The sequence below is a fragment of the Mauremys mutica genome, chromosome 23, assembly GCF_020497125.1.
Source record: "Mauremys mutica isolate MM-2020 ecotype Southern chromosome 23, ASM2049712v1, whole genome shotgun sequence".
Taxonomy (NCBI): Eukaryota; Metazoa; Chordata; order Testudines; family Geoemydidae; genus Mauremys; species Mauremys mutica.
Window position 1 is genome coordinate 15910799 of NC_059094.1, and position 24262 is coordinate 15935060.

The 24262-nt window shown below is 56.0% G+C and overlaps 2 protein-coding genes across 6 annotated transcripts in view; both read left to right on the forward strand.

Annotated features, from left to right (window-relative positions):
* COL16A1 (collagen type XVI alpha 1 chain) overlaps positions 1 to 6033 on the forward strand; it is a 148054-nt gene extending 142021 nt beyond the window's left edge. For 2 of the 5 annotated variants that reach the window (XM_044998125.1, XM_044998123.1), the window contains exons 64-70: positions 518 to 553; positions 1641 to 1685; positions 2195 to 2383; positions 2605 to 2671; positions 3140 to 3316; positions 3664 to 3741; positions 4409 to 6033. In XM_044998125.1, the coding sequence (XP_044854060.1) occupies positions 518 to 553; positions 1641 to 1685; positions 2195 to 2383; positions 2605 to 2671; positions 3140 to 3316; positions 3664 to 3741; positions 4409 to 4611 (795 nt within the window). In that variant the 3' untranslated portion in view covers positions 4612 to 6033. The remainder of the gene's footprint in view (positions 1 to 517; positions 554 to 1640; positions 1686 to 2194; positions 2384 to 2604; positions 2672 to 3139; positions 3317 to 3663; positions 3742 to 4408) is intronic. The other 3 variants (XM_044998122.1, XM_044998124.1, XM_044998126.1) reach the window with 2 other exon arrangements.
* Positions 6034 to 8342: 2309 nt separating this feature from the next.
* On the forward strand, positions 8343 to 22984 carry PEF1 (penta-EF-hand domain containing 1). Its single transcript, XM_044998138.1, has 5 exons — positions 8343 to 8480; positions 11695 to 11995; positions 13266 to 13421; positions 20554 to 20697; positions 21618 to 22984. The coding sequence occupies exons 1-5, from the start codon at positions 8457 to 8459 to the stop codon at positions 21845 to 21847; spliced, it is 855 nt and encodes a 284-aa protein (XP_044854073.1). The 5' UTR covers positions 8343 to 8456; the 3' UTR covers positions 21848 to 22984.
* Positions 22985 to 24262: the final 1278 nt, after the last annotated feature.

A 24262-nucleotide genomic window follows, 5' to 3' on the forward strand; every position in this document is an offset into this window, starting at 1 on the left:
GCGATGCCAGAGCCTGGAGCGCACAGTGTGTGGGGGGGTGGGGGAGAGGCTTAGACATCAAACACTGAGCCCCCGTTGACACTGCACTGTGGGAGGGACGGAGAACAAAGCACGCTGGTGTGCTCTGCGGTTGCCAGGTTCCTCTCTCTGGTGCCAGGTTTGCCAGTTATGGCGTGCCGGTCTGGGCCCTGCCAGGCTTCGCCCATCCATCCTTCGCTCGGTGCGGTGTGGATTCAGCAACATCCATCCGTACGACAGCACGTGCGCTGCTGGGTGCTTGGTGCATGCTGGGCACTGCCTCTGCAGGGGCTGCCCTGGTGACCTCCCCGGTGGCTGTTGGGAATTCTTTACTCCCGCTGCATGGTGCCAACCCTCGGAGAGTGCCGACGGGCTCTGAGCCCGCCATGAGTTCTCAGCCACAGCATCCCAGGCGGGCTTGGGCTCTCCAGGTCCCTTTCCTTGGGGTGGAGAAAGGAGGGCTCTGGAATGTTTCATGTTTCCGTCTTTGATTTCCCAGGGCGAGATGGGCGCGGATGGAGCAGCTGGGAAAGAGGTATTGTCATGCTGGCCATGATGGCTCCCCCCCTCGCATGCTCTGTTCCACGGCAGTGAGCGTGGCAGGTCCACGCTGTGCTCTCCGCCCCCTCCTGAGCCTGGACCGTTATTGCAATAGGATCGTGTTTGCGGTCAGTGCCGCTGCTGACCCTGGACCCACAGCCCTTACTCAGGCAAAACTCCCCTGAGCATCAGCGATGTCTTGCCCCGCAGTGCTGAGTGCGCCAGAGGGGCCCAGCTGAGGATAAATAACTACAGCCTAGGGGGCAATGCTCAGGCCTGGTTTTCCCTCCACCCCGGACTGCACCGTCCTGACGGCTCGAGCTGCTTTTGTGATCTAGAGCTGGACCCCTAGCGGGAAGTGGCTTCCCACCCCACAGAGATTCATGCACTGCCCACTCCCTGCCACCAGGGGCAGCATCCCATCCCAGGCTTCCTGGAAGGTGGGACTTCCTGGTTTGCCATCAGAGTGGAGGAAGTGACAGTTCCCCAGTGTCACCCCGCGGCGCGGTACCTTAGAAAGGGTGTACCAGCGACATGGGTAAGCGGGGCCTTAGCACGTCTCTCTTACTCCTTGAGCCCTGGCAGAATCTCCAGAATAGAGGCCAGTGCCTGGAGGATAAAAGGCAATGTACCAACAAGCACGTGTTCATATCCCACAAGGTGTGGCGGGGCTAAACTCCCTGCTTCCTGCACCCAGGCAGGGCTGGTCTGACGAGGCAGGGATCCAGCCAGGTTCATAAAGGAGGCTCTTTGGCATGAGAGGAGGAGAGAGCTGAAAGCTGAGCACAAGCTCAACCACAAGATATGGGCCTGATGCTGGAGTGACTGGGTGAGATCTGGGGCCTGTGCTACACAGGAGGTCAGACTAGAGGAAACTTCTTTGTTTAGCTTTAAGCTTCCTGATCCTCAGAGCCCGAGAGAGAGAGAGAGCCCTCCCCAGCCACTGCTGCCTCTCCGGTATACCGCCTTCACACAGGCTTAGACCCTGGCACCAAGACGGGCAGGGGCCACCAGCCCTAAGTCTAGAAACCATTTCAGAGCAGAACTTCCCCTGATCACTGCTCCCTTCTGCCTCCTTCTAGGGCTCACCGGGGAAGCCTGGACCGTTAGGACCATCCGGCCAGAAGGTAAGAGCAGGTCGGCTTTGCTCCATGACCAGGTCCTGCTCCAGGCACCAGCTTAGCAAGCAGGTGCTTGGGGCGGCCACTCCAGAGTGGGGCGGCAGGTTCAGGTATTCAGCGGCAATTTGGCAGAGGGTCCCTCACTCCCGGTCGGAGCAAAGGACCTCCCACTGAATTGCTGCAGATCGCGATTGTGATCACGGCCTTTTTTTTTTTTTTGGCTGCTTGGGGCAGCAAAACCCCTGGAGCCAGCCCTGTCCATGACGCTGAGCCGAATGCTCTGGACAGCTGCTACGCTGGGGCTCTGTTGCTGAGTAGAGGGTGCTGCCGAGGTGAATGTTCCCCAGCTGCGGCCCTGCTGCCTGGGATCCCTGGAGGGGCCAGCCCATGCTCAGGTTGTCCTGAGAGCTGCTGTACTGTAGAGAGATGCCCGTCTCTTGTCCGGGTGGGGAAAGGTGGCGAGGAACTGGAGAGATTTCTGCCTCTGACTGTATCTGGCTTCTTGTGTATTCCAGGGTGAAGCTGGCCCTGCAGGGGAGAGAGGGCACCCTGGAGAGAAGGGGCGAGCTGGCATGCCTGGAGGACCAGGGAAAAGTGGCTCCATGGGCCCCGTGGGACCACGTGGCTCTCCAGGAGAGAGAGGCCACCCGGGCTCCCCAGGACCTGCTGGCAGCCCGGGGACGCCAGGACTCCCAGGCACAATGGTAAGGGGGGAGAAGGGGTAAGTGCCTGCTGCGGGGGGGTTCTCGCAGAACAAAGCGGCCTGAACAAGGGTTCACAATCTGGCTCTGAGCATCAGGACTCGTGAGTTCTACTCCTAGCTCTGCTACTGACTCACTGTGTGGCCACGGGCGAGGCATGTCCTCCTGCTGCCTTTTCCCAGGGTGAGATTGGCTTTGTGGTTTTTCCCGTCCCTGCTCTCTAGGGAGACATGGTGAATTACGACGAAATCAAGCGGTTCATCCGGCAAGAGCTGAACAAAATGTTTGACGGTAAGCGGCGCGGTGGGAACGGGAGGCTGGAGGGCGGGACTGAGCTGCAAGTGACGGCTTAGTGCTTGGCACGTCCGGGCTGAAAGAGCGGCACCAGTCTCTGGATCCACGTGTCCAAATCCCGGAAGGGTTAGCGCTGCCCTTCATCCTTCCCAAGGAGATCACCGTAGCACTACCTAGTGTAGGGTGTGCCGAGATGGGAGCTGAGGGTCTGTGTGTGCATTACATCTCAGAGCCCTTTGAATAAGCGCATGGTGTTTGGCCAGGGCTCCTGCTTCCCTCCAGCACCGTGCTGTGTTCTTTGAGCCAGTTGTTACGTCCCGAGCTGGCGTTTCCTGTGCACTTCTACACCCCGCAGGGTCTTCAGATAAGCCCCCACCACTGTAGGCTTCCTACACCTGATAGCAAGAGTTTGGGGTTGTTAACCCCTGGCTGGCGCAGTCATTGGCTCCCTGTCTCTCTCTGCAGAGAGGATGGCGTACTATGCCTCCAGGATGCAGTTCCCGGTGGAGATGGCTGCCTCCCCAGGACGACCAGGTCACCCTGGTAAAGATGGAGCGCCAGGGCGGCCAGGGCCTCCTGGATCCCCTGGGTTACCGGGACAGATCGGGAGAGAAGGGCGGCAAGGTGTGCCAGGCATGAGAGGTAGGTCGTTCTCCTGGAAGCCCTTTATTTGCATCTCCTCTTCCCTGGCGTTTCTGCGGAGTTTCAGAAATGGCCTCCAGAGTCGGGAGATTTTTAATGGCGTGGTGGCAGCAGCTGGAATTCACCGCTGCGGGATTGCAAAGCAGGTTAAGGGAACTCCAGAGCCAGTGGCCTAAGGGGGCTCCTGCCAGCCCGTGCGTGTGGTTCACGCCTTCTCTTTCCACTGGTGGCCTTGTGCGTGCTCGCTTTCATGCTCAGCCCCATGGAATCGTCCTTTCCTCCCTCTCTGTCGCTCCCGCGCTTTGGGCTCTGCGGGTGGGGTTTCTTACTGCGCTCTTGCATTCCAGGTGAGCCCGGCACCAAAGGAGAAAAGGGAGAGAAAGGCACTGGCCTTGTGGGAGAAAGCGGCCCGCCGGGGGCGCCCGGTAAGACCCCTGCACGTGTCACAACAGGGACCCAATTGGTTCAGCATTGTTAAGGTCAACTCGTTAGCCCTTCCTGCTGCAGGGACATGGATGGTGATAGATGCCTGGTGCTTCAGGGGGAAATCTCCTTATTCAGCTTCTCCTAACAATGTGAGACAGACACAGTCTCAGACCAAAGCCTTTCCATCCAAACCCTCTGAGCTGTGGTGGGTCGGCTGTAACGGAGTCAGAGAGTTTAAGGCCAGACGGGATCACCAGATCCTCTAGTCTGACCTGGATCTCACAGGCCACCACCACTGAACCCAACAACTGAAATCAGACCAATGTGTCACCGCCCACAGGAGACGTAGCTGTTACGTGCCACAGGCAGAGAACGGGAGGGACCGAGGTGCCCGAGGCCCCCACAATGGCAGGGAATTGAGCAAGTGAGACAGACCCAGATAATCCTGGCCAGTGACCCGCACCCACACGCTGCAGAGGAGGGGGGAAAAAACCCCAAAGCTCACTGCCAGGCTGACCTGGAGAAAATTCCTTCCTGACCTCACATATAGCCATCAGTTAGACCCTGAGCATGTGTGCAAGAACCAGCCAGCCAAGCATCGGGGTTTGGCTTTGCACAATCAGCCTTCTCAGCTCCTCTCTTCCCTTTCTTGTTTCTCCTCTTCAGGTCCCCAAGGGCCACCAGGATATGGCAAGCTGGGTCCGCCTGGGCCTGTGGGACAGCAAGGCATCCCAGGCGTTCCTGGACCACCAGGAGCTACAGGGCAGCCTGGAAAGACCGGGCATTGTAACCCTTCTGATTGCTTCAGCATGATGCCCCTTGAGCAGCCTATGTACGAGCCCAAAAGTATGAAAGGACCCCTAGGCTGAGCAGACCTGCAGGGCATTTTCACAAAGGACTCCATTGGGAATGACCAAAGCTCGGGCCTCGCGACTGGTCGTGAATGATTTTTTTATTGCTGTTAATATTTTTTTCTTTCGATTTCCAGTGGGGTTAAGTCTCTCGTGATGGCGTGTGTGTGTGTGTGTGTGTGTGTGTGAGAGAGAGAGAGAGAGAGAGCGCGCGTCTCTTCTTGTGTTTGTAAAGGGAATTGGACACTGCCATCTGTGGCCAGCCAAAATCCATTTCATGATGGTGTCTTCACTTATCATCGCCCTGGCCAAGCCCGCACCTTCCTGTGTCTTCTCTAGCTTCTTCTGTCTTTTTAATTAATTATTAGTCTTTCAGTCCCTGCTCATCACCAGCGCTTCGGGCACTGAGGCAGAAAAAGAGGGGAGGGCGAGGGAAGGAAGGGTATTTTTAACTGTCACACCTCTGAGCAGCCTCAGCTGTTACAGGGTGGGAACTTCAGGCAAGATTCCAGATCCCACCTCCATCGTTTGTGAAATGACATATCCCCGTTCACATGACTGAGACAACTCTCCCTCTTTCCCCCGTGTGCCTTTCGTTTGTGTTGCAGTGCATGCTCTGCCGCTCCTTTCATTTGTAACGTGCCAGCATCATATGTGCCGTCAGCCATCTCTTTGTCCTGGTGCCAATGTCGCTCTTGCGTTAGAGAACGCTCCTGCACAACGTCTTGGCCCTCAGCATAGAGTCATTCTAGGGAAAAATAAGACCAAGCAAGCTGGATCACCAAGCCATTTTTCAGCATCGGCAGCAGGCCTCTGTGCATCTTCTCATAGCCATAAAGTGGAGCAATCGTGCTGGCCTTTAACTCAAAGCCCAACATTTTCGTTTGGTGGAAAAACAAGCGTCTAACCTAAAAATCATGACTGGGTTGCTAAGTGCTAGACCGGTTTCCAAATATTAAAATACAACGTCTGAGCAGTCAGTTACCACTTGTCAGCTCAGTGTGCGAAAGGGAGGGCTGCTTTCCTCCCTGAAGCAGGTTGAATCTGGTGAGCAAACAAACAGAAAATAATAAAACATTCCTGCCCAAGTTTTGTCCGCATTTTTAAAACAACTATATATATATATATAAATCTTGAGCACTTTTGTCTATCACCCTGGGGACAGTAACAGCTGAAATTCTACCGGTTTGTCCTTCCCTCGACCATAGATAAAACTAGCCCCTGAGTATGTACTAGAAGTGGGTGGAGCTCAAAAGGTTGGAAGACACCTCGACAGTTTGTATTCTCAATGGAATATCTGGCATCTGGACCAGGAACCTGTGTACTGATATAGTCCCTTCCTGTTAGTATTTGTCATCTTCTCTTAAGGATGTAAGAAAATCATTTGTACCAGCCATCAACAGTTCTCTGTCATGAATAAGTCAGGCCCAGATCCTCAAAAGTATGTAGGCTCCTAACGGCCATTGGTTTCAACATAACTAAACGCTGTTTCATATAGCAATGTACCATGGTTTCAAATAGCAATGACTTTTTTTCCTAAGAACCGAGCTATAACCTAACCCTAGCAGAGTTGTCGAGGATAGTTTTATAAACTGGTAACAATGGGGAACACAAGAGTCCCAGGACTCCCTGGTTAGGAAGATGGGGGGAGCCAAACTAGCCCCAGAAACAGCTGTGTGTATAGGTTTGCAACCATAGTGTGCGCAAGACCGTAAGGGGAAGTTTTTCCAACTCCTCATAAAGGATACATGGTTACAGCTGGTCCTTGCTGTCCTTTGTTAGTATCCAGCTCCCAGAATAGCCCAAACTTCTGCCCAGCAGCATCCAGCGAACTGCTAAGCCAGAATCCAAATAGGTAACACAAGCACATAGGAAGAGTGGGTCTTAGGAACTCCATTAGCCAGGTTGCTGTCCCCTGTGGAAAGAGCCCAGAGTCTGCATATTTACTGTTCCATAAGGTGGGGTGAACAAAATAAGGTTGTTAAGTATTGATGTGCTTGAGTAAACCAGCAGCCCCAGAGCCCAGCAGAATTCCCATTACTCTCATTAGTGGTAACAGGAGCAATTTCCTGAGGCACAGTATTTAAAATTGAACCCAGCGTGTCTCTCTCAGCCGCTGCCTTCCAAATGTCAGCTGCTCATTTCTTACATGGCTGGGAGACAGTGTCTTCGTGTCACTAATGGTCTTGATAAACAGCGCGTAAATTGGCTCCTCGCACCACTTCAAATGGGGAAGGCCAGAGCTGCAACAGAACTGTCTCTTTGCGTTTCCTTTAGTTAAAGCTGCAGCCTGCGCTCAGCTCCCCAGCTCAAATTTAGACTTCTGGATTTGATCTAGTTCTAACAGGCATTCATCATTTCTAAGCAACCAGCTTGGAAGCAGTGGTGCCCTTTGGCATGGGTCAGCAGGCATGGCTAGAGCGGGGAAGGGGGGTTACCGTGGAAGCTTACACATCTCTCTGGTATCTCAGAGCAGTGACTGACAGCCCGTGGGGTATTACACCATCACCGAGCTAGGAGTGAGTGCCAGCAACTTATTTCATCAACACATAATCCACTGCAGTCTGCCGAGGGCTGGCAGCCTGCTGAAACCAGCGCTGATACTGCAGCACAGTACCAAGAACTAAACATGCTCATCCTGCCCCTCGGGAGGGGGGAAATGGCTTTAAGGCCAACCCTAAGAATCACGGCTGTTAGAGATGGAGATCCTCCACTCTCTGCTTGAGGCTAACGGAGAACGGTTTGTTCCCTGCAGTACACTGGCTCTCGGGCCTTACCCCTCTCCCCAGCTTGCGATTGGGATTATTTAGCACCCCGCTAAGGAGCTCTGCCCAGCCGCAGGCCAGTCCCAGAATGAGGATGAGAAGCTGGGATCGGATGCTGCCAGAGGGAGCGAGGGTGTAAGAGCAGCAGAGCCAGGAGCGGGGCGGGGTGAGCAGGAGAGGAGGGAACACACTGAATGGAGACACCCTCCCAGCTTGAGCCATCCTTGCCCCCCACCCTTCCGACTCAGCACTAGACCCCTTGCCACCCAGCTCCTCCATTAACTCAGAGAGGAGGGAGGATCCCTTCAGTAAGCCATGGTTTGGGGGCGAGGGCCTGGGCCAGGCAGGACAGAGCATGGGGCAAACACTAAGGGGCAGTGCCATGGGGCCAGAGACGGGGGCGGGACAGAGGGGCAGGGCCATGGGGCCGGAGACGGGGGCGGGACAGAGGGGCAGGGCCATGGGGCCGGAGACGGGGGCGGGACAGAGGGGCAGGGCCATGGGGCCGGAGACGGGGGCGGGGCAGAGGGGCAGGGCCATGGAGACGGGGGCGGGGCAGAGGGGCAGGGCCATGGGGCCGGAGACGGGGGCGGGGCAGAGGGGCAGGGCCATGGGGCCGGAGACGGGGGCGGGGCAGTGGGGCAGGGCCATGGGGCCGGAGACGGGGGCGGGGCAGAGGGGCAGGGCCATGGGGCCGGAGACGGGGGCGGGGCAGAGGGGCAGGGCCATGGGGCCGGAGACGGGGGCGGGGCAGTGGGGCAGGGCCATGGGGCCGGAGACGGGGGGCAGAATGGCACAGGGGCGGGGCTTGAGGGGGCGGGGCCAATGGCAGGCAGCTCAGCGGTGGGGAGGGGAGCCAGCCTCTCTTTCTTGCTAGGCCTAAGGGCGCACTCTCTGCTGGCCCTTTAAGAGCCCCCCCCCACGCTCCCAGTCACATGATCTCCCTCTGGGCGGAGCTACCTGACTTACATCCAATAGAAGCCAGTCGACGCCCTCCTAAGAGACCGGCAACCAATCAGCGGAGCCGGAGGGCGGGGAGGGAAGTTGCGCTCACAGAGCGGGCGGGGCGGCGGCGAGATTCCCCGGTCTGAGAGCGCCATGGCCGGTTACCCGTACGGGCAGGTGAGCGCGCGCGGGGCGGCCCGGCCAGCGCCGGGGCGGGGCTCTGCGGCTAGGCCCGGCCCCGGGGGAGCTTCCGGCAGCCCGGCCCCTGCGAGCCCCGGCCGGGAGCCTCTGGGGGTGGGGGTGGGGGGCGGTGCCGGGGGGGCTGGGGGCGGGGTTGTGGTGGAGGTGGGGCTGGGGGGCAGTGTGGGAGCGGGCTGGGGGGTGGGGTTGTGGTGGAGGTGCCGTTGGTGGGGCTGGGGGGCGGTGCCGGGGGGGGCTGGGGGTGGAGGTGGGCTGGGGGGCAGTGCGGGAGCGGGCTGGGGGGTGGGGTTGTGGTGGAGGTGCCGTTGGTGGGGCTGGGGGGCGGTGATGGCATGTGAGGTTGGTGCTGGGGGTGGCATTGGGGCAGTCGTGGATGCCTGTGCAGAAGGGGGCTGGGGCTGGGGGGGGGGGTTATCCTGGGGTACAGCGGAGCCCCAATGGCAGGGTGTCCCCCAGATGGCATTTCAGGGTGTGGTGGCAGGGTGGCTCCAGGCTGGTGTCAAGGGGGGTGCCAGCACCAGAGGCAGAGTGGGGACTGATAGGGTGGCTCTGGGGGCACCACAGGGTATATTGGCACCAAGGTGCTCGGGCAAGTGGGCGGAGGTGGAGGGGGTGATGATTCAGAGCTCAGCACCATTTAACATGTCTGCTCCCCTGCCTCTTCCCCCACCCCCCAACTGGATCTGTCCCGGCACTCAACAGGCCCCCAAGTGGCTCTGGACAATCGCCCGTCAGATTGTCACAACACAGCGCTACAATGTTGTTTCACAGGCTTCCCCGTTAAAGGTCCCCTTGGTGTAAATGTTGTGATAGCTCGCAGCCCTGGCGCCTTCCGCTGAAATTCCCAATTTCTGTTTGTCCCAAAAGATCCCAAGGGCTTTACACACTCCAGCAGTGCCACTAAAATGCAGCCGCCTTGGCATGGACAACAGCACCTAGTTGGTGCCTGGTGCGGGTGATTTTGGCTGCTTCCTTTTTCAGGGGCTCAGGTTGAGACATGTTAAAGGGACCTGCCTTTCAGAAAGGGACCTGACCACCTGCCCTCTGAAATCAGGCTCCTTCCATGATTTTCAGAAGACATGGGACTGTGCAGTGCTAAAGTGTACAAAGTTTCTTGTAATCTCAGTTGTGAGTTGCCTTTTCTGACGTCAGCCATTTACAGCCCTAAACAGGGAATTCACAAGGAGGTGGGGATAAAGCTTGGCTCTGAAGGGGAGGGGCTCTGTTGAGTCTTGTTCCTCTTCCCTTACTGGCTGGGGTTGCTTCTCTTGGGAATAGGCTGAACGCCCCCACCTCAGGCTGCCTAGGGTTTGTATCCTTACGCTGTCTCGGCTGCCCCTCATTGGATCCAAGGAACAATGCTCTGAACAGGGAGTCAGGCGACTGTATTTGACTTACAGGTGTATCTTCACTGGAGACTAGCCTGGTTGTGAGCATCCACACTCGGGTCATACCCACGTAGCTGCGTCCACACTGGAATACTGTAGCTCTAAGTCAGGTGAAGTGCTTGGGCTTCAGGGGTCACAGCCTATGTTGTTTGTGCAGCACCGTTGTGTGAGCCTGTGGCTGGCTAATAACGCATTCAGATGAAGCTCTCCAGGATGGCATCTCTCTTCAAGTGCCCCATAGAAATGAAGTAGGGTGTGGAGGATGTGGGGTTTAAATGTGAACTGGTGTATTTAAAAACTCAGATGGCTTCTGATGCAGGAGGGAGTAGGTAGAAGGGCAGGAAAATATGGTCCTGAGGGAATTCTGGGAAGGCATTGGAGAAGTGTAGAGGGGGGTTACAGCCTGAGTTAAAGCAGAACCTGGGCTCTAACCTATGCCTCCACCCGGTCCACATTCAAAGCACCTCCAAGCCCGGGTCAAGGATTTTTGTGTGTGGACAAACCTAGGTAAGAGTCTGGTTTAACTCTGCAGTGAAGACTCATTGCTGAAAGGAAGAGGGTTTACTTTTGGCTGCTTTAAAAGGATTCACCATGAAGGTGCAAGGTCCTTGTTGTTTACATAAGTGCGAGGGCATTTGTTCTGTGAGCCTTTCTCAGCTAGGATTACAGGCACAAACCCTTCTGTTGTGGTCTCTGCCCAGGGCCTGATGGGCAGGTGGCTGCATCACAAAACCAGCACTGATTGGCTCCCCAGGTGGATGAGAAACCAAGAACTGAATTAGACCCTGGAGACTAAATTCAGCTCTCCTCCCTAGAGGAGACTCCTGCAGGTCACAGCTACAGCCCGTGGGTGGAAGAGCAGGGTGTGTTAGGCTTGTTGTACCAGTTCTGTGGGTTCAGTGTCCGTGGCCGTCAGGCCACCAACTGTCACAAACATGAAAACTGGGATTTTCAAAGGTGCCGAAGGGCGTTGGGAACATCCGTGGGAGCGAGACATCTCGCTGTCTTAGGAGCTTCTGACAATCCAAAAGTAAACTCTCTCATGCTGTGCAGTACTCTTAGCAACTGGCCTCTGGCAGTGTTCTAGTATGACCCACTGTGCGGTGTTCATAACACCAGTGCATGCCTGTTGGTGTCGTGTGAAGTATTTGTCGGATGATGCTCTCAGAAGGCCAATTTACAGTCCTGGTAGCTGCCTGTTGGGTTGTGCAGGGAACCTAGGATGGCAGGACTCATGGGTAGCTGGTTTCCCAGGAGTGCAGTGCCCTGTTCTGAATGGGACAGCAGCTACGGTTTGTTACAGAGAACTTCATGCCAGTGCAGAACATTCAATCTGGTATTTCTTGGGTGAAAAGCTGCTGGGCTGGTTCGTTCTATGTTTTACACTCCCCAAATGCCCTAAAATAATGCCCAGTGGGAGTGTAGGCCTCAGATAATCCAGTTTAACCCTTCAAGGTCCCTTCAGCTTACTTAGCTGATTGCTTGGTGTTTGCCAAGCGCTCTCTCCCCCTCCCTACCCTGCTCAACAGGATTTGTTTCAAAAACTTCCCTTTGGGCTAAACTGAAGCTGGGTAGGGGGAGTCCGTGTCTTGGAGGATTTTAGTTATCAACTCTGGTAATCCAGAGATGCTGGCACGCTGTATAGCCAAGAGGCGGGGGTCTGGAGGATTGCTGGCTGTATGTGCGGCTGTACTGGGGACTAGGGGGTTGGCCCCTTGCAGCGGCTGTTTGTGCTTTCTAGTGTGTTCTGCTCTCACTGGACTGTCAACCTGTCCGTTATTTTCCCCCTTCTCCTCCCACAGGGTTACCCCGGATCAGCAGGGCCAGCCCCAGGCGCCCCGCAGGGCGGTTACTATTCCGGAGGCCAGTATGGAGGTGGGCTGCCTCCTGGTGGTTCTTATGGCGGCCCAGCACCTGGAGGCCCCTATGGGCCACCATCTGGCGGAGGGGCTTATGGGCATCCCACCCCAGGCGGGGCACCATCTGGAGCTCCTGGGGGACCTTATGCAGGAGGCCCAGCCCCAGGAGGCCCTTATGGGCAGCCATCTACCAATCCCTATGGTGCCCCTCAGCCAGGACCCTATGGAGCTGGGGCTCCTGCTGGTGAGTAGAAAAGTGTGTCATGGAATGATCCTGCCTCCCTGCGCGTGTTCCCCGTTGTGCTGGCGGAGCAGTTTGTTCCTTCGCGCAAACTTGCTTATAGAATCATAGAATATCAGGGTTGGAAGAGCGTCTCGCAATGCTAGTTGGCTGCCTTCAGTGATGGAGGAAGGCCATGTGCATGTGGGATGCAGGGTGGAGAAAGAGCCCTGCCTTTGGTGCAAGCTGCCATCCTTTGGGCTCTTGAGAGGTTTCCGAGATGGGTATTCCTTTCCCATTGGCCAGGCAGCCGTTTGCTGGGCTGAGTCTGCTGCCAGGATTCCCAAGTGCTAGCTGCCGTGCTGTTACCTTTAAGTAAACACTTGAGGCTGTTTTTAAATGAAGATGTTGACATCGGTGCTGACATGGCACTTTCCTTTAGCTGAGAGTTATGATCTGAGCACAGGACAGGGATCCAGAGACTCCTGACTCCAAATACCAGCTCAGATCCCGACACCCAGTTGGCCAAGGGAATAGCCTTCCACCGCTATGTACCTCAGTTTCCCCAGCTGTAAAATGAGGGTAATGACCAAACTCCCAGGGCTTGTTCTTTATTGTTTGTAAAGAACCTTTCAGATGACAAGGCCTAGACATGTGCTAACTGCCATTCAAAGGTCTGGGGAATATATCTGGGGGCCCCTTGAACAATACGCCTTGCCCAGCAGAATGGGAGCTGTGGCATTTAACTGAATCGTTCATTTCAATCAAACTGCTGTTCAGAAAAACATTCCCGTTCGTTATTTAAGGCTCCAACGTGGAGGAAAAATGCTGAAGAAGCTGCAACCCCAAACGGTAGAAATAAAACGTTATAGTCGCACATCTGTCTCCCCTGAAACGGGTTGTGTTTGTCCTGCTGAAAGGGCCCAGCTTCCATTTCTTCGCGCTCCATTTACAAACCATCTGAAGAGATCTAATTTGCTTCTCTCTCTTTTCACAAGACCTTGCGTGCCAAGTTCTGGCCATTATGAACCTGCTGCCACAGGCTAGATCACATGGCCATAAAAACGCATTTAGACTGGAAAATCTGACTCAGCCTCTCCTTGTGGCCGATCAGCTGTAACCAGTCCCTTGGCACTTGCTGTCTGGCTTTTTGCAGGGTTCCTGTGCTGACTCCCAGCTGTTAGTGGTGAAGAGGGTCTAGCTAGGTCCAGACAAACGCTGCTTTGCTTAGTGACTAGCAAGCTGTCATGTCTCTAGTGGATTGTGTGAGCCCTCATCCTGTTCCTCCTGACAGGTAACATGCCACCCGGTGTGGACCCGGAGGCCTTTTCTTGGTTCCAGACAGTGGATGCTGATCACAGTGGCTACATCTCCATCAAAGAGCTCAAGCAGGCCCTGGTCAACTCCAACTGGTCTGCGTTTAATGATGAGACCTGCCTTATGATGATAAGTGAGTCCAGATGGTTTTTCCCCTTTAAATTGCTCATGAGCTGCAATCTGTACTAGAAGAGACATTGCCTATCGCGCTGGACTCTGCAGGGGTTGTTTCGTAATGTTGGGAAAAAATCCAGCTCTTTGTGCATTGAATTTGGATCTAAGAGGGTGAATCCTAGGTCAAGTGTACAGCAGCCAAGTATTCCCCCCTTGGCAAAGCATTTACTTCGCAAAAGGGACGTGAATGGCAGGCTGGCTGATTGTTTCAGATTAGGGATGGCAGCTGTGAGGGACTGGGCAAACCTTCATGCCCCACTTGGTAGTGACTGGAAGAGCAGAAGAGGAGTAAGATGCTGGAGCCGAAGTTCACAGTGCAACAACTTATGCTGTCTTGGAAGCTGGAACTTCCTCAGCAGCTTTTTGTAATGCCCTGAGCTAGCTGATTGTTTAGCACTTATACAAACTGAGTGCTGCATGACAGCTGAGGATAGTCCCTGCCTATTGGCCTGTGTGTCTAGCTCCTCTTTCTAAGGAGGGCAGCGAACAAAGGCTAGACAGAAAAATCCAAACCGCTTGCTATGGCAAACTGAATTGCTAACAGTTTCCACGCTTGCTGCGATACCCCGAGGGTAAAGGTTTTGATGCCTTTGCCTGAAGGCCCCATTTTGGTCAGTGTAGTGCTTTCCCATTATGAATTCTGTTCCTGTGATTAGATTTGCTCCATAGCTCCTAACAGGGAGAGCTTTGGGAGCTGGTAGTGTGGTCTCATGGCTAGAGCAGGGGATTAGGAGTCGGGATACCTGGGTTCTGTATCTAAGGGCATGGCTACACTTACTCAGGATCTACGCTGCGGCGATTGATTCACACGCAGTCGATTTAGCGGGTCTAGTGAAGGCCCACTAAATCGATCGCAGATCGCTCTCCCATCGACTCCGGTACTTCACCGAAACGAGATGTGCAAGGTAAGTTGATGGGAGAGTTTCTCCCGTCGACCCAGCGCGGTGTAGACACTGCAAAGGGTCAGCCTGAGCTACATTAACTCCAGCTTCGTTATTCATATAGCTGGAGTTGCGTAAATTAGGTCGATTAAGCCCCGTAATGTAGACTTGCCTTTAGGCAAGTTCCCAAACCCCATCTGAACAGTGCGGAAAAGACGGTTACTCACCTGTAGTAACTGTTGTTCTTCGAGATGTGTTGCTCCAATCCATTCCAGTTAGGTGTGCGCGCCGCGCGTGCACGGCTCTTCGGAAGATTTTTACCCTAGCAACTCCGGCGGGCCGGCTGGGCGCCCCCTGGAGTGGCGCCGCTATAGCGCTGAATATATACCCCAGCCGGCCCGTCCGCTCCTCAGTTCCTTCTTGCCGGCTACTCCGACAGTGGGGAAGGAGGGCGGGTCTGGAATGGATTGGAGCAACACATCTCGAAGAACAACAGTTACTACAGGTGAGTAACCGTCTTTTCTTCTTCGAGTGATTGCTCCAATGCATTCCAGTTAGGTGATTCCCAAGCCTTACCTAGGCGTGGGGTCGGAGTGAGACGTGGCAGAGTGTAAAACTGCTGAGCCGAAGGCTGCGTCGTCTCGAGACTGCTGCACCAACGCATAGTGGGAGGCGAAGGTGTGGACCGAAGACCATGTGGCCGCTCGACATATGTCCTGGATGGGGACCTGGCTCAGGAAGGCGGCAGACGAGGCTTGTGCCCTCGTGGAATGAGCGGTGAAGCGGCCCGGGGGCACGCGAGCCAGCTCGTAGCATGCTCTGATGCACTGAGTTACCCAGGAGGAGATGCGCTGGGAAGAGACCGGCTCGCCTTTCATGCGGTCGGCGACTGCTATGAAGAGTTGTGTAGAACGCCGAAAAGGTTTTGTACGCTCGATGTAAAAAGCGAGCGCTCTACGGACGTCGAGGGTGTGGAGCTGTTGTTCCCGAGGCGAGGCATGGGGCTTCGGGAAGAAGACCGGGAGAAAGATGTCCTGATTGAGGTGGAAAGCCGAGACCACTTTTGGCCGGAAGGCCGGATGCGGACGAAGCTGCACCTTGTCCGTGTGGAAGACAGTGTATGGCGGACCTACCGTCAGCGCCCGGAGCTCCGAGACTCGTCTGGCCGATGTTATGGCGACGAGGAAGGCCGTCTTCCAGGAGAGGTAAAGAAGAGAACACGTGGCCATCGGTTCGAATGGCGGACCCATGAGTCGGGACAGGACGAGGTTCAAATCCCAGGTTGGGGCCGGACGCCGCACCGGCGGGTACAATCGGTCCAGGCCTTTCAGGAAGCGGGAGACCATCGGATTGGAAAAGATGGAGCGACCTTCCAGGGAAGGACGAAAAGCGGACACCGCTGCCAGGTGTACCCGCAATGAGGAGACCGCTAGACCTTGCTCCTTAAGGTACCAAAGGTAGTCCAAGATGGTAGGGACGGGTACGATGAAAGGGTTGAGCCCTCGTTGGTCACACCAGAGCGCGAACCTCTTCCATTTCGCCAGGTAGGTGGAGCGAGTGGAAGGCTTTCTGCTCTCAAGCAGGACTTGCTGCACGGCCGCCGAACAGTCCCTTTCTGCGTGGGTCAACCACGCAGGAACCAGGCTGTAAGATGGAGGGACTGCAGGTTCGGATGGTGGAGTCTGCCGAAGTCCTGCGTGATGAGGTCCGGCCATAACGGGAGGGAGATGGGATCCCGAACGGAGAGCTCGAGCAGCAGGGTGTACCAATGCTGTCTCGGCCAGGCCGGAGCCACGAGTATGACGGTGGCTCGATCCCTCCTCAGCTTCTGGAGCACTCTGTGCACGAGAGGAAAGGGAGGGAAGGCATAGAGGAGGTGAGTCTGCCAGGGATACAGGAACGCGTCCGACAGAGAGCCCGGCGAGTGACCTCGGAACGAGCAAAACTGGAGACACTTCCTGTTCGCCTTGGAGGCGAAGAGGTCGACCCGGGGAAACCCCCACCTCTGGAAAATCGCATGTGCAACGTCGGGACGAAGGGACCACTCGTGGGAGAGAAACGACCTGCTGAGATGGTCGGCCAGCGTGTTCTGCACTCCCGGAAGAAAAGACGCTTCTAGGTGAATGGAGTGGGTCACGCAGAAGTCCCACAGGAGGATCGCTTCCTCGCAGAGGGGAGAAGAGCGGGCTCCGCCCTGCTTGTTCACATAGTACATCGCAGCGGTGTTGTCCGTGAGTACTGTTACACAACGGCGTTGTAGGTCGGAGCAGAAGGTCCGGCAGGCGAGGCGGATGGCACGGAGCTCGCGGACATTGATGTGTAGCGCGAGTTCCTGGGGCGACCAAAGGCCTTGGGTGTGAAGCTCGCCCAGGTGGGCCCCCCAACCGAGCGCTGAGGCATCCGTCGTCAGCGTAACGGGATGGGCGAGGAGGATGGAACGGGACCCCCGCACACACGACCTCCGGGGTGAGCCACCAGCGGAGGGAGTCGAGGGCCTTCCTGTTGACCGTGACCACCATGTCGATGGGGTCTCGATGAGGCCGGTACACCGTCGCGAGCCAGGACTGGAAGGGGCGAAGATGGAGTCGCGCATATGCGGTGACATACGTGCAGGAGGCCATGTGACCCAGAAGGCGTAGGCAGGAGCGCACGGTTGTGGTCGGGAAGGCGACGAGATTCCGGATTATGGAGGTCATTGTCTGGTGCCGGGCGCGGGGAAGAGAGGCCCTGCCAACCGTGGAGTCGAGAACCGCTCCGATGAACTCCAGCCGCTGCGTTGGGAGCAAAGTGGACTTCTCGGTGTTGATGAGAAGACCAAGCCGCTGAAAGAGAGACAGAATTTCTGCCATCTGTTCTATCACGAGCTGACGGGACTGAGCTCGGACCAGCCAGTCGTCGAGATACGGGTAGACGTGCATCTGACGACGGCGGAGGGCTGCTGCTACGACTGCCATGCATTTTGTGAATACCCTCGGTGCCGTGGAGAGTCCGAATGGCAACACGGCGAACTGGTAGTGGGCGCTGTTGACCACAAACCGAAGGTAACGCCGATGAGGAGGATAGATCGCGACATGGAAGTAGGCGTCCTTCATGTCGAGGGCGGCAAACCAGTCTCCCGGATCCAGGGAAGGAATAATGGTCCCCAGGGTGACCATACGAAACTTGGGCTTGAGCAGATATTTGTTCAGCTCGCGAAGGTCCAGGATAGGACGTAGCCCGCCTTTCGCCTTGGGGATGAGAAAATAACGTGAGTAGAATCCCCTGCCCCGCCTGTCTTGAGGCACTGCTTCTATGGCACCCACGCTCAACAGAGTCCGAACCTCTTGCAAGAGGACTTGCTCGTGAGAGGGGTCCCTGAAGAGGGACAGGGAGGGTGGGTGGGAAGGCGGGGGCGAAACAAATTGAAGGCGGTATCCCGACTGGACTGTTTGAAGCACCCAGTTGTCCGATGTTAAGCGGGACCACGCCGAAAAGAAATGGGAAAGGCGGTTGTAAAATAAAGGGGAAGGATCCGGTAGGGAGAGTGATGGGCCGTCCTCGATCGTCCCATCAAAAGGCCTGCTTAGCCCCCTGCGGGGTCTTGGAGGCGGCCTGGCCCTGGTTGCGGCGGTTGCCGGACGGACGACGGCGATTTTGGGTCGGACGTCTGCTGGTGTAGGGGCGATAACGCTGTTGATAGCGGGAGGGCTGCGGCCGGAAGGGCCTGCGCTGCGTCGCCGGCGTGTGCATTCCGAGCGTGCGGATGGCAACACGCCCGTCCTTCAGGGTCTGGATCCGAGCATCCGTCTTTTCGGAAAACAGACCCTGGGTGTCGAAGGGGAGGTCCTGGAGTGTATGTTGCACCTCCGGCGGCAGGGTGGAGGACTGCAGCCAGGAGATGCGCCTCATTGTCACGCCAGATGCCAAGGTCCGAGCCCCGGAGTCCGCGGCGTCGAGGGCGGCCGTAATAGATGACCGAGAGGACTTCTTCCCCTCGTCCAGCAAGGCGGAGAACTCCTGGCGTGATGTGGAAGGCAGGAGCTCCGAGAACTTCGCCAGGGACGTCAGAATGTCAAAGACGTACCTGGCGAGGAGGACCATGATGTTTGCGATCCTCAGCTGCAAACCCCCGGCGGAGTAAATCTTACGGCCGAGCAAGTCCATGCGCTTGGCTTCCTTGGATTTAGGCGCAGCGGCAGGTTGGCCGCGCCTCTCCCAGTCGTTAACAGATTGGACCACGAGGGAGTCCGGGGTTGGGTGAGAGTAAAGGTACTCATAGCCTGATGGTGGGGCTGAGTACTTCCGCTCGACCCCGCGTGCTGTGGGAGGAATAGAAGCGGGAGTCTGCCATAGCGTAGTAGCGTTCTTTTGAATGGTCCGGACGAAGGGCAACGCCACACGGACGGGCGCATCCGCACCCACCACGTTGGTGATTGGGTCCTCATCCTCCTGGACCTCCTCTACGGGAAGATTCATGGATGCCGCCACCCTGCGAAGCAGGTCTTGGAAGGCCCGGAGGTCAATGGGCGGGGGTTCGCTGGTCGCAGCCCCTGCCACCGCCTCGTCCGGCGAGGATGACGAAGATGCACCCTGCAGAACCGGCTCCGGCTCTACGTCCGGTGGGTGAGCGTCCTCCGAACCGTGAAGCGTGGGCGATTGGCGGACCGGGTGAGCAGATGGCTCGTGCGGAGGAGAGGGAGGCGGCCGACTAACAGTCGCTTCAGGGACCCTGGTGCTGGTGGTCACATCCCTCCTGGGAAACGGGATACCTTGACCTTCATGCTGTCCCCACGGGACCCAGTAGCCCCACTGCTCATGTGGAAGTCCTTGTGGGGTAGGCCACCGGTGGGTAGTATCATCGGCACCGGAGGCTACGGAAGCCGTGCGGGATGGCCAAGGTGGTGCTGTAGTGCCGACGGACTGAACCGCTGACGGCGGGAGGCCATGCACCGACGGCACCGAAGGTCGATACGCCGAGCGCCGACGATGGTGCTCGGTGCCGCGAGGAGGAGCGGCGACGAGACTCCGAGCGGCGGGACGGGGACCTGCGCCGGGACCGGGACCGGGACCTCGACCGTCTTCCGCGCCCCTCGTCAACTGAGGGCGGTCTAGTCATCCTGGCTGGCTTGCCGAGAGAGACAACAGCCCGCACCGGCGGTGCCGGGGGCCGGAGGCTCGGAGCCTCTATGAGCCTGATGAGGTCTCTGGCCGAGGAGAATGTCTCCGGCGTTGAAGGCAGCCTTGGCTCCACCTCGGTTGGTGCCGGGGAGCGTGGCGGTGCCGGACTCGACGGCGCTTGCGGAGCCGGAGTCGAGGGCTCAGGGCCCGTTTTACGCACTGCCGCAGCCACTCTCGTAGTGGACTCTGTGCGTGCCTTCGCCACAGCCTTCGCCAGTCTCTGCTTGCGTGCAGGCGAGAGCGAGCGGTGCCGGGTCGTCTTCGGCGGCGGTTTAGGTACCGTGGCCACGGTGCCGGCGCCGGTCGGTGCCGCGGGTGCACTCTGCACCGAAGAAGCCCTTGGTGCCGGCGCTGACGGTGCCGGGGGCTGGAGGGACGCCTCCATAAGGAGCTGCTTGAGGCGACTGTCTCTGTCCTTACGCGTCCGCGGCTTAAAAGGCGAACAAATGGCACACTTGTCTGTACGGTGTGCCTCGCCCAGGCAACGGAGGCAGGAGCCGTGAGGGTCACCCACTGGCATAGGCCTCTGGCACGTTGAACAGGGCTTAAAGCCCGGTGCCTTGGGCATGAGCCCGCACCGGGGAGAAATACTCCCCCTATCCTTATCTAAACTAACTAACTATTAAAACTAACTATACTAACAGTAAAAAAAAAAACTATATACAAAACCAGTAGAGAGAGCTAGGGGTGTGGAGGACTACTGAGCACTCCACAGTTCCGACTGCCGTCACGGGCGGGAAGAAGGAACTGAGGAGCGGACGGGCCGGCTGGGGTATATATTCAGCGCTATAGCGGCGCCACTCCAGGGGGCGCCCAGCCGGCCCGCCGGAGTTGCTAGGGTAAAAATCTTCCGAAGAGCCGTGCACGCGCGGCGCGCACACCTAACTGGAATGCATTGGAGCAATCACTCGAAGAAGAATGACAGACTTCCCTGGGCTGTAGCATGTTTGTAAAGCTCTTTGAGAACTTCTGATGGGAGGCACCGTAGACGTGCCTGGCGCTCTTTCTGGATCACCCCTCACAGCCCTGCTCTTGCTGTTGGTTCCTCGGCAGACATGTTTGATAAAACGAAGTCGGGACGGATCGATGTCTTTGCATTCTCGGCCTTGTGGCGCTTCATCCAGCAGTGGAAGAACCTCTTTCAGCAGTATGACAGAGACCGGTCAGGCTCCATCAACTTCAGTGAGCTGCAGCAAGGTGAGACGAGAGGGAATGTGGCAGGCTGTAGAGAGCAAGCGGGTGGCAGCATCCTCAGGCGTGACAGCACAGTACCCACTGTGGTTCCTGTCCCGACTAGCTGCTCTCGGAAACCATATGGGGTCTGTTCAGGGGACTGTGTCCAAATCTATATGACAGCTGCTTCGGTTGCGTCAGTTCAAGGCAATGGTGGACGAATCAACAGGTCGGTGCTGGCTTGGTTGTCTCCCACTTAAATAATGACAGCTGTCCCCTCCTGCAGTGTGACAGCTGCATTCTAAACTGGTGGAACCGCTGTTATGAATGCACTGTGCTTGGTTACCTTTAAGTGGGCTCCATGGCAGTGGTGCAGTTACACCTTCTGTGGCTAATGCTTCCCCATGCTTGGAAAGCAGGAGTTGTTACAGCAGATCCCTGTGCTCCTGCCTCTGATACGTGGAGAGGCTCCCACTCTGAAGTTGTGGCTGCAGAGGTGGTGTGCTGTTGCTGTGCAGCCAGTCACCTTTTGCCGTGACTCTTACCTGTCAGGTGTGTGCAGTAGTCCGGAGGTTGTAGATATCAGAGCCAACTAGCTTCTTTTTTTCCAGGAAACGCTCTGCCCCCTTCCGCCTCCCCAGAATAACTCTGCCTGGATGGCACGTAGCTAAAGACGCACTTTGATGAGCTGCTGAGATTTAACTGTCTGTGGGAGGCAAGGGGAGGATCTGGAACTTGCACCTCAGTTTCTATTGCTAGTACTCATAAAGCACTGCCTGCAGCTCCATCCTGGGTTGTGATCAGCTGTGCTTTTAAATAGCACTCTGGCATCAGAGAGGGGAAATGCCTCTGCATATTCTGAGAGGGGAGGATGGACTGATCTCCCCAGGGGAAGGGGTCCGTCACCTGAGGGGTTTATTTTATCTTGGTTTCTTTACTCCCAGCTCTGGCCCTGATGGGATACAACCTGAGCCCCCAGTTCACCCAGCTGCTGCTGGCCCGTTACTCTCAGAGGGCTTCCAACGCCACCATCCAGTTGGATAGCTTCATTCAGCTCTGCACCCAGCTCCAGAGCATCACCGAAGCTTTCCAGGAGAAGGATACCGGCAGGGTAGGCAGCGTGCGGCTCAGCTATGAAGACTTCCTCACTATGGCTGCGACTCGCATGTTGTGACGCCTTGGGACGTTTCTTTGCCTGAGGGAAGGCTGGAAATGAGTCACCGGGAGCGATCGATCAGCCCCTCTCGCCTGGATGTGTGTGTCCTCCGGCAGAAAGGATAAACCCATTCCATTTCCTCTCCCCACTGTGTAACCAACGTGAAGTGCCTGAGAACGAGGGAGCAACATGGACAGGTGGAATCAGGCTGTGAAGGCATGTAGCAGAAGCCCTGCTGTCAGTCGCTTTGATTTCAGTCTCCAGTCCACAAAACAATTTAGATGTCCCTGCCAAAAACATTGGTTACATTCTATTGCCACCAGGGGGCACACCACATCAAAGGAAGGCCAGCATTGTAAATTACACTGTATGGGAACTCTCTTTTTCAGGAGAACGTGTGTCCTCTGCCCCTCACCACCTGTCAGGGTCAGGGCCAGTTCTAGGGGGGGGTGACGAGAGCGGTTACCCTAGGCACCAACTTTTGTGGGGGGCTGCGCTGCTGTGCTGTTCAGCTCTGATTGGCCACCTTTTTTCCCTCGGTCACTCAGGAGGCACCAAAAATGTTTTCTGCCCTTGCCAGCAAAACAGCTATGGCTGCTCTTGTCTCCGGTGGGTAAAACTACTTCAGTCCCCAAAATGTGCTCTCCTGCCACCCTGGGAGGATGCTGTCCTGGTTGTCAGGCATCTGAAAATGTTTATTCCTCCTCAGCCGGCCTTATGGGGCTTGCTTCCTTGTTTCCCCACAGTAGCTTACCTCGTATGATCCTTAATATCCAAAGCGGCAAGTGATGCAGCATTTGTATTGACAGCTGTTCCGATTCCTGTGCCCGAGGGCTGGCATTTCAAACCTGACTCCCTTGCCAAAGATTAAGCATTGAACAGAACCATTGCACACACTTCCTTTCCCTCATTGTGGGGTCCTGTTCTTTTGTGCCGCGTAGCTTGACGTCTGAGTCCTATCCAGTGCACGGTTCCTACGCAGCGTGAAATTGGGCCGCTTGACTTGAGTGACAAACGGGATAATTAGCTCCCCTTTTCTTGCCAATGTGTATTTGAGTTTTTGTTTTCATTTGTAGGGGCCAAAATCATGAAGGGCTTTAAGCTTCAGTAAACAGTTTATACTTAGATCATTGCAATAAAATACCATCTGCATTAGCATAGTTGTTGGTTGTTGCAGGAGTGCCTAGGACCTGTTGTGCCAGGCGCTGCACAAGCACAGAACAAAGCGCTTTTCAACGCCACTCCTGCCATTTAGTGTCTGTGGTGGCTCCTGGGGCCTGGAACTACCCCCAAAGCAGTCATCGCTTTCAAAGGTCGGGCCTTCGGCTGGGAAGGTCTGAGTACCGTCACCTCCCAAAGATGTCAAGAGAACTTGCAGGATTGGGGGACTCTTTTCCAGCAGGAGAGCCTGCCCTACACAATTTACATACTGGTCTTCCTAGGGGTGTGATTTTTTTTACAGATAGTTTTACGAGGACAACCCCTTGTGTGGATGCAGTTATACTGGTGGAAAGGTGCCTTATACCAGTGTCATTTATTCTCCTTCCCGAGTCCTGTGAAGGTTCTTACACTGGTATAGCTTGTGCCAGTATGACTCTCTCTTCCTAGAACTAAAACCACACTAGTGGGGCTGTACTGCTTTAACTGTACCAGTACAGTTAGTGGTCAACTTGTGTGTGTGGACTAGGCCCGAGACTAAGGGCTTTTCTATGCCTGGAATTGTTCCTGATTCACTCTTCTGATCAATTCCACATCTGGGCGCTCTCACGGGGAGTTATTGCACTTTACGCCCTACCTTAATCCAGTTTAACTTTCAAGTGTAGACAGACCTTGAGATCTATGTGGTGGCGGGGTTCAAACTGATGGGGATAGGGGTGTGGAGTTTATTCTCCTCTGGATGCTATTACTGCCTCTGGCTTGCCTGCTTCTTAGCCCTGGGACATAAAAATACTTCTGAGGAGCAATTATTTGTCCTTAGGAATGCCCCAAATTGCACAAATTATAGCGAGGAGAGGAAAAATCTGTCTGGGAAAAGATACCTTTAGATTTTGTGAAGACTTTCTATACCTCTGCCACTCCCTGCCCAAACCCCCCTGCTGAAGGAATGGCCTCCTTGCAGTGCAGCACCATTCTCTCCTACCGCCCTCTTTAAAATGCTCTCCCAGCATTGGTGTAAAATGAAATTGACGCGAGTTGGCAATACACCTTGTGAGCTCACAAGGGGTTGCCTGTCTGCAAAGGGAGCTTTTTCCATGCCCCTCAGATTCTAGATGTCTGATAGCTTTTGTATGGTGCTATAGAAGTGTGCTGTAGGGGAGCTGAACTGAACAGATAACACAGTCCCTGCTTTTATGGGCCAATGAACTGAAAGACACTGAAAACGGCTGTCTCTCCTTTATTTCCTGCATTGAGGGCAGGACTGCAAGGCAGCTG

What these genes read in the sequence shown, in the direction of transcription:
- PEF1 (XM_044998138.1), top strand. Translation starts at nt 8,457, where the DNA reads ATGGCCGGTTACCCGTACGGGCAG. An exon ending in CCGGTTACCCGTACGGGCAG is followed by an intron (nt 8,481 to 11,694) that starts GTGAGCGCGCGC and finishes CTCCTCCCACAG; the next exon opens with GGTTACCCCGGATCAGCAGG. An exon ending in GACCTGCCTTATGATGATAA is followed by an intron (nt 13,422 to 20,553) that starts GTGAGTCCAGAT and finishes GTTCCTCGGCAG; the next exon opens with ACATGTTTGATAAAACGAAG.